This window comes from Carassius gibelio, chromosome A22, assembly GCF_023724105.1.
Source record: "Carassius gibelio isolate Cgi1373 ecotype wild population from Czech Republic chromosome A22, carGib1.2-hapl.c, whole genome shotgun sequence".
NCBI lineage: Eukaryota > Metazoa > Chordata > Actinopteri > Cypriniformes > Cyprinidae > Carassius > Carassius gibelio.
The window spans coordinates 5,082,253-5,097,296 of NC_068392.1; the positions used below are offsets into that span (position 1 = coordinate 5,082,253).

At 34.6% G+C, this 15,044-nt stretch overlaps 1 protein-coding gene across 3 annotated transcripts; it reads left to right on the top strand.

The window, feature by feature from the left end:
- Positions 1-6,293: 6,293 nt before the first annotated feature.
- Positions 6,294-12,293, top strand: LOC127942943 (SLAM family member 5). 3 transcript variants are annotated; one of them, XM_052538969.1, is made up of 6 exons: positions 6,294-7,229; positions 7,460-7,780; positions 7,911-8,225; positions 8,378-8,497; positions 8,583-8,686; positions 10,520-12,293. In XM_052538969.1, the coding sequence occupies exons 1-6, from the start codon at positions 7,163-7,165 to the stop codon at positions 10,568-10,570; spliced, it is 978 nt and encodes a 325-aa protein (XP_052394929.1). In that variant the 5' UTR covers positions 6,294-7,162; the 3' UTR covers positions 10,571-12,293. The 3 variants fall into 3 exon arrangements, with proteins under 3 accessions (XP_052394929.1, XP_052394930.1, XP_052394931.1); XM_052538970.1 differs by having other exon boundaries at positions 6,295-7,229; positions 8,619-8,686; XM_052538971.1 differs by lacking the exon at positions 8,583-8,686 and having other exon boundaries at positions 6,301-7,229.
- Positions 12,294-15,044: the final 2,751 nt, after the last annotated feature.

Here is a 15,044-nt window from a genome sequence, read left to right on the forward strand (position 1 = left end):
AAACAAACCATTCCGACACCCTATTGGTCTGTACGCGATCCATCGCACCTGCACACATGACACAAATCACATCACACTCCAGCAAGGACATAGCATGTGTTGGGTTCGTTTATCAAAAAATATATTTCTTAAAAGTTATATAATATTATTTCTCAACTTAACCCGTCAGCCAGCACCCCCCATTATGGTGGGACATTCAACATAAAACACAATAACACATACAAGAAAAATGTTGAAAAATAAAACAAAGAAAAAGACGATCGCTAAGTTACGCCTCTATCAGCTGACAGGTGCGCCAGAGCACACGTCACGAGAGAGCGCCAGAATTCAAATTAAAATCTTCAGCTTTTCTTTCACTTTGTTTTTTTTTTTTTTTTGGTGGATCGTCTCATTCTGTTTGTGACACTGTACGCTACGAAACCATGCCCTTATTTTTACTACCAAGACGCAGTTTCTGAGCATGAGTTATTCCATAACAGACACAAACAATAATGTCCCTGAATAACTGAAACGTAAACAAAGGAATTATGATCCATATTACAACGTTATTGTGACTAAACGTGCTCCATGAAATGTTGTTCAGTGGACCCTTACCGTTCCAACGAAACCAGGATTTACAGCTGTGGATGTGTTTATGACTCGTTATTACGACGAATCTGGTATGGACTGCGTTTTTATTCCTCATGTTTTGATGTGTGCTGCTAACACAAATGTAGCAAATACATTTTTATAAGCTTTCCATTGAAAAACAGTGATCTTTATAATGCTATATAGTTTGTCAAGATTAAATTTGTCCTGTTTCATTTAATCTATTCTTAAACACTGACACGTGCGAGTCAAGGGGCGTTCAGGACGCCCGCGTCAGGGTGCAGACTTAGAGGTTTTAACTGGTTAAATAGTGCACAATTTGCCCCTGTGGAGCGGCCTAAGATTTTGTTCTTAATGGCATTTTTTTTTCTTACATTACTTTTAATGTAAGCTCATATTAATACTTTAAGTAGTTTTGAAACCAGTACTTATACACTTTTACTTGAGTAAAAAGCTTGAGTTGATACTTTTGACGTTTACATAGCTTTATTTTAATTTTAAATACTTTACCTTTTAAAATCAATTTCTAAATGTCTGTGCAGCAGTCCCTATAACATGACGCTTTTAATTTGTGGTGCTTCTAATTAAGTGATAAAAACCAGTTCCAAATGTTGTACAAAATAAATATACTAATCTATGCAGCAATAAAACGTGTAGCACTTGTAGGTATTTGGACAAGGCATTAGTACAATAATTCTGATTTGTCCTGATTGTTTAGGCCACCTGTTAAAACACATTTACCACATGAATTGTACATTTTTGAAACTTGTATGAAAACATAGCCTATAGTACAGTGACAAGTCATTCAAACTTCAAACACTGTATATTGGTGTGCCATCATGTTCCACTAGAGCAAGGCCATAACCAAGTCTTGACCAACTTGCATAGCCTACATTGCACTGCCATTCAAATGTTTGGGATCAGTGCGCTTTTTAATGATTTTAAAAGAAGTTTCTTTCATCAAGGCTGAGTTTGTTTGATCAAATACAAAAAAAATAAGTTTTATATTTTAATATACTTGGAAACAGATCTTATTCCTGTGAAGCAAAGCTGAATTTTCAACATCATTACTCCAATTACTTCCATTATGTCTATGCTTATTTATGATTTATAAATGTTGGAAACATTTATTTTTGAGGTGGACTTTTGATTATTTTTTTCAGGATTCATTAATAAAAAGATAAAAAGACAACAGTGTTTATTTTTTAAGACAACATTGTTTTAAACAGTGTTTGTTCAAAATATAAATGTTGTCTTAGAATATAGACTACTATTCCAAAGTTTGGGGTCAGTAAATTGTTTCTTTTTTAAAAAAAAATGAATGTTAAATGGATTAAAAAGTGATGTTAAATACGTTTAAAAAAAAAGAAAAAAGTATCACAGGATCCAAAAAATATTAAAAAGCTGTTAATAAATCAGTATATTATTTAGAATGATTTCTGAAGGATCATGTGACAACTGAAGACAGGTCTGCGTTCAGCCTCGATAAAACGGTGTGAAACGTTTTTTAAACGTAAAAAGTGGAGTATTGAACACTCTGTTCTGATGACGCAGGAGTTGAAACTATGGCAGCTGAGAGGGACATTCTTTGTGTTCTTATTGAAGAATTGTTAGAGCCTGAAGAATTTGGTATAAATACGTATTTAATACTGCAAAATACGTTCAGTGTTACAATCACTGCTCCTGCCGTCCAGAATAAAAGAGAACATCCCAGTCGAGTGAAGGGATTTGTGGAAACTGTGGTTCCTAATTATTGTGATGCAACATTGCCTTTGCGTTTCAGGATGATCTCTATGATCTACAGTATAAGACTTTATTATTTTTATTGTGAGTATAGGCTTCTCATTAATGCTGATCGCTGTTGTTGTGCTATGTTATTGTGATATTTACCATTTTTATGTTACATTCCATCCCAAGAAAAGGATATGGACCAGAAGACATTGCAATTACTAAATTATATTTCGACAGACTAAAAGAAGTATACTTGTGCTCTTAATATTTCAGTTCATTTTGCCTTTAATGTAAACAAACATGTGCAAACAATATAGGGCTACTTGCTCTTGTGAATTTATCTTTATGTTAATAATTGAGTTGTCTCTTTAGTACTATGTGGTTTAAATAAGTGTTGTTACTGACATTTCTGACACACCCATCAAACGAGAGAAAACCTATCTCAAAACCCTGTTGCACACTATTTCCAGGAAACATGTCGTTCAAACCGGAAACTGTAGAAAACGTTGTGTACCGGTCTGAGTTTAAACTTCCCCCTGGATTAATGATGCTGAAAATTCAGCGCTGTATCACAGAAAAAATATATATTTTAAAATAGCCTATAGTCACATAGGAAACTAATGACATTGTTTTCTGTATTATTATTTTTTTTTTACAAATAAATACAGACGCGAAGAGCAGAAGAAAATCCAGTTTAAAATCATTCAACATCTGACTGATTTTGAACATCATATAAAAGTTATGAATGTATATAAAAGTTATTAATTCAATAAATATAAATCACTTACGGATGCACACAAAGAAACATGTTGTCTACCGTGACTTTTGCTAATAATAAAATAGCTTTGGTACTGGATCGCAACAATGTATTACTTAAAAACGATGAGGTAAAATCGCTGTTTTTAAGTAACTAAAATCACAACTTCATTTTTTGTAGAAAGAGAGGCACAGAATCAGCTCATTCACAAATCACCCCTCTCTATCAAAATGGCCATATTTCTAACATAAAAAAAACAAATATTTGACTAATATTAAATGAGTTGCAACGGGCGTCTGACTGGGGTAAAACCAGTACTGATTACCAGGGCCCCAAAGGAAGAGAGAGCCCTTGAAAAGTCTGGAATATATTTTATTTTACCTGGATATTTTCATGGACGGTGCCATGGGGGCCCATCAGGACTGCCTATGCATAGGGCCCGAGATCTTGTGCAACGCCCCTGGTTGCATCTACCATAACTTACGTTGCTGTTTCATTTCAACGTTAAACTCATGCTTCGTGCTGGAAATTGCAATCTGCTTCTGTGAACGGTAAACCCCGCCTACTTTGATTTGATTGGCCATCTCAGTTAATGTGACATTGAATAGCGCTGGGGCAAGAGAAGGCTGAAAATATAACTTTAAACAGTTCATCTGAAGACGACTGACAATCATTCTTTCTTTCTTTCAGGAGTCAGACAACATCAGTGCGTTGTGATTTATATTTACAGAAGAGAATCGACTCATACGAGTGCTTCGTTCGGAATATCATGCAGACCCAGAAATCATGTGTAGGAGTTACTGAATTAAATTACATTTTATATCATACAGCCGACTTAATATTATAGGCCTAAACTAAATATTACTTTGCATAGGTCTAGGCTGCATATGAAATGTTGACTGTTATTGGGTATAAAATTTTTTTATTGGTTACCTAAAAAGATTTGTATTAGTCTTTTTTCTTTTTCAATTTGATGTCTAATAAAACAAATTTCTTCTTGTGCATCCATGTAATGTTAAAGTTTATATTAAACAAACATCACCGGGGGTGATGTATTTAGACAGTATTTAGAAAAATAATTAAAACCACGCTGATGGACACAAGTCCTGAATAAAAGACCCTAATGGTCTTCAGAGAGTTATGCTTCATTCACTGCCTTCAGAAAAAATGACTATTGTACTTCATTGTTTTTATGCTGTAGTTTCACTTTATATAAAGCAGATGTTTTGTGTAGTTGCAGGGAAATATCAATCATGACAAACCATTTGTTTGTGCAGCCCTAAAAAAAGATCATTTAATGCAGATGTCTTCCACTGTGACCATTATACCTCCTTGCAGCTGCTTGTTGCTGACAGGAAAAACAAAACATCAGAACGTCAGTTTCCGCTCTTCTGCAATCAAGGTCGATGCATTGCTCTAAGCTGCCATTTGTATAGTAGAAAATCCCAAAAAAAGGGCAAAGGCCAGACATTTTCAGGATGTTTACAGGAAGTGACTTGTAGTTAAAAGTGAGCCTGTCACATGTAGTAATGTGACATTATGAAACAGGAATCAAGATTTTTATTTTTTTATTATTATGGAATTAGTAACATAGTCAAGGCTCACATTAAAAAAAACTCAAGACAAAAATAATGTTAGAATTGTAACAAGCATTCTGTATGTTTATTTTATGGAAAGAAATAAAGTGCTTTATGTTCCATTAATCAATAAAACAACTGAAGCATCTTTAGCTAGCCTATAGGCAGAGCATTAGTGAACCACAGAAATACTATTATTTGAATGTATTCAGGTTTATCACTTTAACAAACTGAACTATTTTTGCAGATTAGGTGCAATATATTGACTTTTTAGACTGAGGAGGAAGTTTTGAGTTATATATAGTGTGCTGTATTTCAAAAGATCAAGGCAAAATGAGATTTTTCAGAATTTTCCGAACTTCACACCAGTTATTAATTTAGGCTTTGGTGTTGCAGTAAATAAGCAATTTTTTTACTGATGAAAAATCTTTCTTTAATCTGTTTTACTGTTCGTATTCTGTTTTGAATCCAAGCAGACCTGCACAAGAATCTTATTTAGCTTTTAAATACGTAGAACAAATGCTTCATGCACTGTGTCACATTACCTGCTCTGCTAAAAATGAGATACACTGTGGTCCTAGGTCAGATGTTGTACAGGGGTCTATTACTGGAGATATGAGATGGAGAAGGCATCCAGAACATGCTGTGGAAAAACTGTTTGTGGGAAAAGGGCTGGAGATGAAGCCAGGGCCTTTCACGGTGCTGTAGACAAAAAAGCATTATGTTAAAACAGTAGATTTCATCACAGATATGTATACATTAAAATAAAGTAAGATGTTTTGATGAACTCTTGCTATTAACTGCCAGTAGATACTGTAACAATGACTGGCTTTGGACTTGAAGAGAAACAAACTCACATGTTGAGGAAGTTACAAAGAACTGAGACATGTGATGGCAGAAAAGCTAGAAGAGAGAAAACATGAACTAGTTTCTCAGAGTCAGTGGAAATAAAAGTCTGCACTGAGGATGGTGACCTAGAGCTCGAGTTCCCATGAGTGAGAAAAATGAGTCAACTGAGAAAATATATGAATATATAAAACAGTTGTTCTACAATTACCATGAAGCATCATTCAAGTGTGCAGATTCCCTTGTATAAATCACAGAAAATAGAAAATAGTGGTCAATCAAAACCCAAGTGTCAGAACATCTCTAGATAGTGCAAAAAAAAAAGTGGCTATAGAAACAAAAATGCATTTACTATTCATTATATAGCTTTATTTCTATCATGACAACTCTCGGGGGAATTGGTGTGAAAATGTACATGATAATGTTATTCTATCTGGTCTTTGAGGAATAGATCTGCTACGCTGCTAGTACCGAGACATGCTTCTGCCAAAACATCCACAACATGCTCCTGTGAGCACGTAAGAATATTGCTGCTGCAAATATAACATACGAAAATATGAAATACCTCGTAGTGGATCTATACAGGTGGAGCTGGGGAAGGTGGAGGGTTTCTGAAGCAAGCTGCACTGCTACGGCAAGCTCTAGTCATATATTTGAATGTTTGTTCTCATTGGCTACCAATACAGGAGAGAACCAATCAGCTGTGACATGTGATGATGTCATTACGTCAGATTGAGTTAGACCTATCAGACTGCACCATCAGAGTTTCGTGCCAGAGCTCTGTATGTAACCTACTGAAACATCTCAGTTGATGGTGATTGGCTCCTGTGCTTAAGGATGAATCATGATCTGATGTAAACTTCCCTTGTTATTTCATCCCTGTCAACGGACTTTATGATTTATAGACTCACCTCTAAACTGGTATTCAGATTAGAGTTCTAGGAAATTTTTTTTTTTTTTTTTTGCTGAGAGGAAAATTACATGAAGGTGTTAAGATAAGAGACGAGCTGCAAACCACAAGTTGAACAAAATAAATACAATCATGCAAGAAAAAAAAATCCTGCACTACAACACAGTTCCTGCTCAAAGTCTTCATCCTGTTTGTGTCAGTGAAAGAGCTGAATTTCCCTTGATCTTCTTAAAGCTACTGTAAAGACGTCTGGAGGACTGATCCCCACGCTGTGTTTAGGCTACTGTTCATCTGCGCTTATCTCTGAGACGATAGGGCTAGGAGGACCCCTAAAGGGCGGAGCGATTTGGTCGAAATATATGGAAACTGAAATCAAGAAGTAGCCTAGAGTTTTCAATACCGTTGCCTATTTCTTTTTTCTTAACAGAAAAAAAGACCCCGTGCGTTTTTAAAATGGATGGATGTGCTACCACAGTTTTCAGGATATAATATTGCAATCGACGTAGGCCTACAGTCCCACGCAAATCTTATAAGACAATAGATCTTATTATTTTTTTTATTTATTTTTTTGTAGCCCATCTTAAAAATGTAAAGCGAAATCGATACTAACGTAACTGTTTTAATGCACTGATAGCGCTATTGTCTTTGTTGTAAGCGTTTAAGGCTACTTTTAATATCTGCTTCGTTTTTGTTTTGAAAAAGGCGGACGAGCAAGCTCGCTCTACTAAACCATGAGGAGATTATTATTTGGATATGTCGGGATATGTGAATATGGTTTATAAATATTTTTTCCTCTGTCTATGGATTTGGTTCTCACATGGTAAGTGGTTCAAATTTTATTAAATAGTGTTTCAGTCGCAAAAGTGCCATTCTTTTATGTTTTCACACAATAAATCTATTCTATATTTCGGTGAATATGTTCAACCTTGGAGCACAGCATGTGGAAAACGTCTTGTCTAAAAGAATAAACAACGGACTTTTTTTGTGTGTACTTATTGGTTACTGTCATGTAGTTTACTCTAAAATGTGAAAAATATTTCTCTGTTTCAGGTGTGTTTGGTGATACAGATGTAATGAAGTCAGTATCAGTGATGGAGGGCGATTCTGTCACTCTAAACGCTGATGTTAATTTACAGAAAGATGATCAGATACTGTGGATGTTTAAAGTTAACAATACAACCACCCTTATTGCTGATAGACAGAAGATCTATATAGGTAACAGAACGGTGACGTTCAGAAACAGACTGCAGATGGACAGCCAGACTGGATCTATGACCATCAGAAACATCAGAACTGAACACTCTGGACTTTATAAACTACAAATCATCCAAGATGACGTTACATACAAGAGTTTCATTGTTGCTGTCTATGGTGAGCAATTTTACATGCTTAATGATGCTAAGAGATAAAGGTTTTGGAAAATGTTCAGACGATTATGTCGTTTAAGATGAATAACTCAGTTTTTTCCCATTAACATTTATATTTCCATCATTATTTCCAGCTCCTCTTCCCATTCCTATCATCACCAGAGACACGTCAAACTCTTCATCATCATCATCATCATCTTCTGAACGGTCATCAGTGTCCAGATGTGTCCTGCTGTGTTCAGTGGTGAATGTGGGTCATGTGACTCTCTCCTGGTACAAAGGAAACAGTTTATTGTCCAGCATCAGTGTGTCTGATCTCAGCATCAGTCTCTCTCTACCTCTGGAGGTGGAATATCAGGATAAAAACAGCTACAGCTGTGTGCTCAACAATCCCATCAGCAACCAGACTCAACATCTGGACATCACTCAGCTCTGTCACACATCTACAGGTATGGCAGTGGTGATATTAATGATTAAAGAGTATGTTTAAAAAGTTATATTCTAACCTTGTCCGTTCAAAGCCATGTTATGAGATGAGAACAATTTCTTGATTGAAATAAGGACCAATGAATTAATATTATTCTTCTGTTGGTAATTATAGGAACCTTTCAGCAGTCACAGACAATGGTATTGTTAATTAGTTTTGCGGTGGTGCTTGTCTTGGCAGTTGTGGGGGCGATATACTTCAACTGCAGGAGACGCAAACCAGCAGGATCAGAAGGCAAGTATTACCCTTTCCATCGAATAATATGAGCATTCTGGGACAAAATCGAGATCTCAAAATATGTTTTTGAACACCATTGCAGACTTATTTGAACAATGTGATATTATCATTAAAACAGTCCAGACTTGTGAGGAAGAGGTGCTTTATGCCGAAACAACATTTTGTGCACGCGGTGCTCACAGTACGGTAAGACACTGTACTGCAGTGTACAGTGAATCTGCATAAACTACAGATGTGGAGAGAAACACATGCGCTTGAACACGTGACAAAGCAGTGACTGTGCCATCCTGTGCTGCTGTCAGTGTTTCTTCTTATTTGTCTGCGCATGATGTGGCCTTTCAAGCTATTTATACCACTCTTTTTAGCTTAATGTCTGTTTATGCTTGTTCTTTTTTCTGCTAGGCTTCAATTGCACATGGTACTGTCCCTAAGGCACAGTGCAATATCAGATAACTTGAGAAACACGTTATACCAAAAACACCTTCTCATTTCTCAGAGCTAGTATAGGGTTTAGGAAGGGTGTAGTTTTTCGGCAAAGTTTTGTAGTTATCGGCAAAGGATCTTGAGACGGGTATCAAACTCGGGTCGCGTGAGAGCGGTTGTGCTCTATGTCTGTGTACTATCGGCGCCGACGTAGGTTGTAAATTTAATGAATACCATTATGCTTCTGAAAAGCCACCGGCATCTGTGACAGACACACAGTCAGTGATCAAATCACAAAAGCATTCGTTATAAAGCCTGCCGATTCAATAGCAGCTGAATGAAATGCAGGAAAGCAGTGCTGGAACCTCCAGTTGACTTTTTGCAGCTCTGCCAGTGATTAACAACGAACAGACGAAAATGAAAGTGTTTTCAAAATGCCCCAAAAGCCCCCAAATACCTTTCAAAGGCCAAAAGAATTGCTCTGTTTGAAGTCTTCACTTTTTGTGGTGAAATTGTGCATGTACATCTTGCCAGTATTTAAGAAAGTTATTTAAAAAGATTGAATAAAACATCATGCTTTTGCTATCATGCCCCGTGCTTGTAATTGTCTTTGTATTCAACTGCTGACCAGTTTATAGTTAAGTATTACAAGCACATTACCAGACTGTTGGTATATACAGTACAGACCAAAAGTTTGGAAACATTACTATTTTTAATGTTTTTGAAATAAGTTTCTTCTGCTCATCAAGCCTGCATTTATTTGATCAAAAATACAGAAAATAAATGTAATATTGTGATATATTATTACAATTTAAAATAATTGTTTTTACATTTATTATACTTTAAATTATCATTTATTTCTGTGATGCAAAGCTGAATTTTTAGGATCATTATCACATGATCCTTTAGAAATCATTCTAAATGATGATTCATTATCAAAGCTGGAAACAGTTCTTCTGCTTAATATTTTTTCAGAACGTGTGATACTTTTTTAGGATACTTTGATGAATAAAAAAAAAAAAAGAAGCTATGTTTTTAAAATATAAATATTTTGTAATAACAATATACACTACTGGTCAGTAATTTGGGGTCAGTAATAATAAAAAGTGATAGTAAAGAAAATATATTATTAGTATATATATTATTAGAAACATTTTTTTTTAATAAATGCAGTTCTTTTTAACCTTTTATTGATCAAATATATTAGACAGCAGAAGTGTTTCCAACACTCATAATAAATCAGAATATTAGAATGATTTCTAAATGATCATGTGATCGACTGGATGTTACATGTGACACTGAGTAATGATGCTGAAAATTCAGCTTTGCATCACAGGAATACATTTTTTTTTAAGTATATTCAAATAGAAAACTATTATTTTAAGTTGTAATAATATTTTCTGTATTTTTGATCAAATAAATGCAGGCTTGAAGAGCAGAAGAAACTTCTTTCAAAAACATTAAAAATAGTAATGTTTCCAAACTTTTGGTCTGTACTGTATGTATACACACAAACATTACTTATATAAGCATACACACACTCTTTTAATTGTTTTACGTTTTAATTCCTGATATCCATGTTTTGTTTTCTTTCAGAAACCAGATGAAGAGCACCACGTCATATACTCGAGTGTTAATGTGAAATGACATGATCAGTGGTATAAGCCTTTTTTTTTCTTTTTCTTTTTGCAACTGATATGAAACCAGCATGTAAAAGTCATTTAAGTATTCACTTCTCTAGCTTCCACAGTCATTTCATGTCATAGAATGCTAACAAACACATGAACATTCTATATTTGTATTAATCATTTTTCCGGAATACTTGACTTTGATTGGCCAGCAGTTATGGAGCAGTCAAATATTTCTGAGTAATCTCCACTCATGTGGGTAACTCAGTATAACGGACCATTTCTCCGGAAAATGGAATAGACATGTTTTAATGGATTATTCCCAGTGTTTACATTAGACCTTCAGTGTTTGGTGTCAGTTTAATCTAACATGCTGTATCTTGTTCTGTGGGTAGATGTTTACCTGTTAGGCAAGGCATGTTCATGCAAGCTCAGCTCTGTTACTGGAATCTTTATTTTAAATCCTTCATAAACACTTACGTTTACATAAAAGCCTTCAATCTTTTTTTCTGCTATCTGCTCTTTTAAAAATGTACTTATTCTGCTATTAATTGTGTACAAAATCTATATTTATGTACATCATTTTCTATAATTTTTGGATCAGAAAATGTATTATGCATTTATACTTTTGTATTGAAATGCCTATTTTGTATTATTGTAAATGAAAGTCAGTGTACGATTCATATGAACAGTTTGAATTTGTCTACACATTTTGATCAAATGTTTTGTGTTCTCTTGGTTCTTTCCTGCAGCTCCAGAATGATTAGTTGGGTAACATTTACATCATTTTGATTTGCTCACAGGGGGTTCACTGGAGTCACTGGATCTAGTCTGACTGCTTCTGCCTTTTAGATGAATGGGAATTTTAATGGTTTACTCTCTTCAGTTATTATATATATACTTCCTTTTTTTCAAACAGATTAGATCCTGAATGTTTGACACCCTTTTTAATCAAACCCTAACCGACAACTGTTAGTTGTCAGCTGTTAGTTGTTCAGCTTGTCTGACTGGACATGTTTGTGTTACTAATACTGGGACATTTCCACTGTATTTTAAAATTTGCTCTATGAGCTCATCAGAAAAGTGAAGTAATAGTCAGGGTTTTCTGTAATGTGTCCCCGACTGATTTTGACATACTGTACTCTCACAGCTAAATCATAATCACAGTTTCTAGCAAAGACCATGTGTTTGTTGTTAAACCAGTGTTGCACCACTACAAATAATTTTGCCAATTACTGACATGTTCAGTCCAACTCAAAACAGATCAAGTTTGTCATGTTTTAAAGATGTCATTATGGACTTACACAGTAATCATTTGACTAGAAGAATCTTGCCTCTGTGCTCGAGTTGTAAAACGTGGTGAATTCATGCAAGTGACACTAGAGGGAGCCAGAGCTTTAAGCAATAAGCTGCATACTGAAAGCCATTTGGTTCAGAACTACAGCCACGAACAGAAAGAACTACAAACATGGTGGATGTGAGTGAGACGCTCTGAAACGGATTGCATATGGATTCGTCTTCTCTCTATAGCTCTCGCGATACTTTGATGTCATACACTTATGGTTTCAAAACATTATAATATTTACTACAGAAATGTTACTACATTTTACATGGTAAGACAAAATACATTTCTCGAAATTTTTAACACTCCAGTAAAGGATACTACAACATGGTCAGGGCAAAACATATACTATTAAAACATGCAAATTCCTTAAAACGAATAAAAAACATCTTAAGAAGTATTTTTTTGTTTGTTTATTTGTTCTTGGTTGCATTGTTAACTCTTGCCTGTCATTACTGTCAAGCAGAAATGCACATGCTATTTGATACTATTATTAGACCTGTCGTATTTTGACTACTATTATACTTTGTCCCTGTTCTATCATTCATGCATACTAATTCATAATCCTCTAATACTGTATTTGCATCTGTTTTCCTACTACCCATTATTACATTACATGCATTAAAGTCTCCACTCATAACATTTTACCAAACGTGCTAAAATGAATTATTTACATGGATTATAATAATTTATTAACATTATCTCATCCTTTACAGATTTTAATCACTATTACTTAATTTTCTTTATCTGTACTTATCAAATTATATCTCACTCCACATTGCACAAAAAATTGACACTCCACCCCCATTTCCATTTTCCTTATCTTTTCTAATTGTTGTATACCCTTGAATTATACAATTTCACCTTGGTCTGAGCCATGTTTTTTGAATACAAATGATATTGTGCTTTTGCTGTATATTTAATATCAATTGTTTAAACTCTAGACCATTGTCAACAAGATTTCTTGCATTTAATTGCTAAATATTTACAACCATCTGGATACATCACCCCCTGAGAGATATTCTTTATAAAAGTTAAGAGTCAACGAAAATCAATACTGATTTTTTGATTTTTTTTAAGCTCTTGTTTAACATAAATCTATCCTTCACGTTTATACACTGAACAAAATGATAAATGCAACAATTTTTTTTGCCCCCGTTTTTTATGAGCTGAACTCGAAGATCTCATACTTTTTCTATGTACACAAAAGGCCTATATCTCTCAAATATTGTTCACAAATCTGTCTAAATCTATGTTAGTGAGCACTTCTCCTTTGCCCAGATAATCCATCCACCTCACAGGTGTGTATCAAGATGCTGATTATACAGCATGATTATTGCACAGGTGTGCCTAAGGCTGACCACAATAAAAGGCCACTCTAAAACTTGTTGTTTGTAATAATCTTAGGTTAGGTGTCATTTCTTGTGCATGTGTTTACACGCGAGCATGCACTTGCACACACACAAACATACTCTGCATTCCATTTGGAAGGGCTCATCCCTAACCCCTTCAAACGGAAAGGAAAGCCCTTTGAAGTAGCCTGTTTTAAGCACTTCGGTTGGTATGGTATGAAAATGCTAATATTTTTGTGTAAACAGAATTGGAACAAAAACTGTAACTAGAATACATCACTTTTTCCACTTCCAAAAATATCACTGTTCAGTTAAACCACAAAAGCACTTTCAATTAATGTATTCCCTCTGTATCTGTATCCTTTTTTTCCAGTTTCATTTCTGCCTGATGTTACTTGTGAAACGTGCCATGAAAGTACTGTGGGATTTGTTGTTCTTGTCTGATAAAATGTTTGTCGTGTTTGTCATTTGTTAGGAACTTTGTAAAAAGCCTGAAGATCAATTCAGTAACTATATTTAACACTGACAAGATCTATAACAATGATGAAAGCACACAATGTAAACAATGTGACTTTAAATGCCATTCAAACAAAATAACTCATTGTTGCAATGTATAGCGTTGGGTGCCTTCTCGTTTCAATGTAGCCTTTCAGAAAACTGCCTAAGAAACTTTAAAGAATGTGCCATGAGAAAGATACTTTTTGTAATTCTAGAAGGTGTGAGCTCCATTAGTTTGTGAGATTCACAAAAGTCAATACTAACATATTACGTTTCAATAATAATACATCATTTTTGTCACTGTGTGCACAGCTCTTTTCTTCCATAGATATTTATAACTCAGTATTACTGTCCTGCAAAGTTCAGAAAGTTTCTAGTAAATCACACCTTTATTAGATGCTTCAGTTGTGCTTAATTAGGGTAGCAGGACAGTGGCCCTCCAAGAACAGGTTCGGACAGCCCTGAACTAATGTAAAGGATGTTAAATGCCGCCCCCTACAGTACACAGCAGTATGTGCTGTTATATGAATATTAATGTTAGATCATCAGCTTTCTCAAAAAAACATATATGTATATATATATATATATATATATATATATCAAAAAGCATATCAAAATCACAGAAAATGTTAATCTCAGAGCATCGATATTTATTAAGTATTACTTTTTAAGAAGATTAAGAATTATTATTGTTTTTTTTAATACTGAGGTTTACTGGGAATGTGTTTTATAAAGCCTGTATATCCTAATAATAATGTAGTGCATTTAAAAAGTACATTAAGTGCATTTGTATAAATTCTCAAAATCAACATTCTTGCAATGCTATTTAGAGGTTTTTCATGAAAGCAAAAAGATTTGTCATCTAAAAGAGCAAGTGTAAGCAGTAGGATGTCCATCTAGGATTGTTTCTAGGTGCTTTTTGAAGAGAAAAGTTTGCTAGGGTAGTCTGAAAAGCTGCTATATCTAGGGCTCTTTGATTCCAAATTATTTGGAATCAAGTCCAATTCCGATTCCTAGTTCCGGAATAAACGGGAATCAATTCCAACAATCTATTCCTCACTGTTGTTTTCGATTCTTTTTCAATTTTTTTTTTTTTTTTTTTTAGATTGAAGGAACCTAATCTCATCATGATGACAAGGACTAAAATCTAGATGTCAACACTGCTCGCTTCAAGCAGCTTCAAAGTTCTCTCCTCTCCACTTTGACAGTAAGATTTCTGTCATGATCACCAATACTATGGAATGTTTTGTGTGTCTTCATTATTCAATCAAACATTCTGTGTTCGAAAGTAAAGCTAATTT

Excerpts from the sequence above, each read along its gene's own strand:
- LOC127942943 (XM_052538969.1), top strand. The coding sequence starts at position 7,163 with ATGTCGGGATATGTGAATATGGTTTATAAATATTTTTTCCTCTGTCTA. Across the intron at positions 7,230-7,459 it reads ATGGATTTGGTTCTCACATG|GTGTGTTTGGTGATACAGAT; the intron begins GTAAGTGGTTCA and ends TCTCTGTTTCAG. Across the intron at positions 7,781-7,910 it reads TTTCATTGTTGCTGTCTATG|CTCCTCTTCCCATTCCTATC; the intron begins GTGAGCAATTTT and ends CATTATTTCCAG.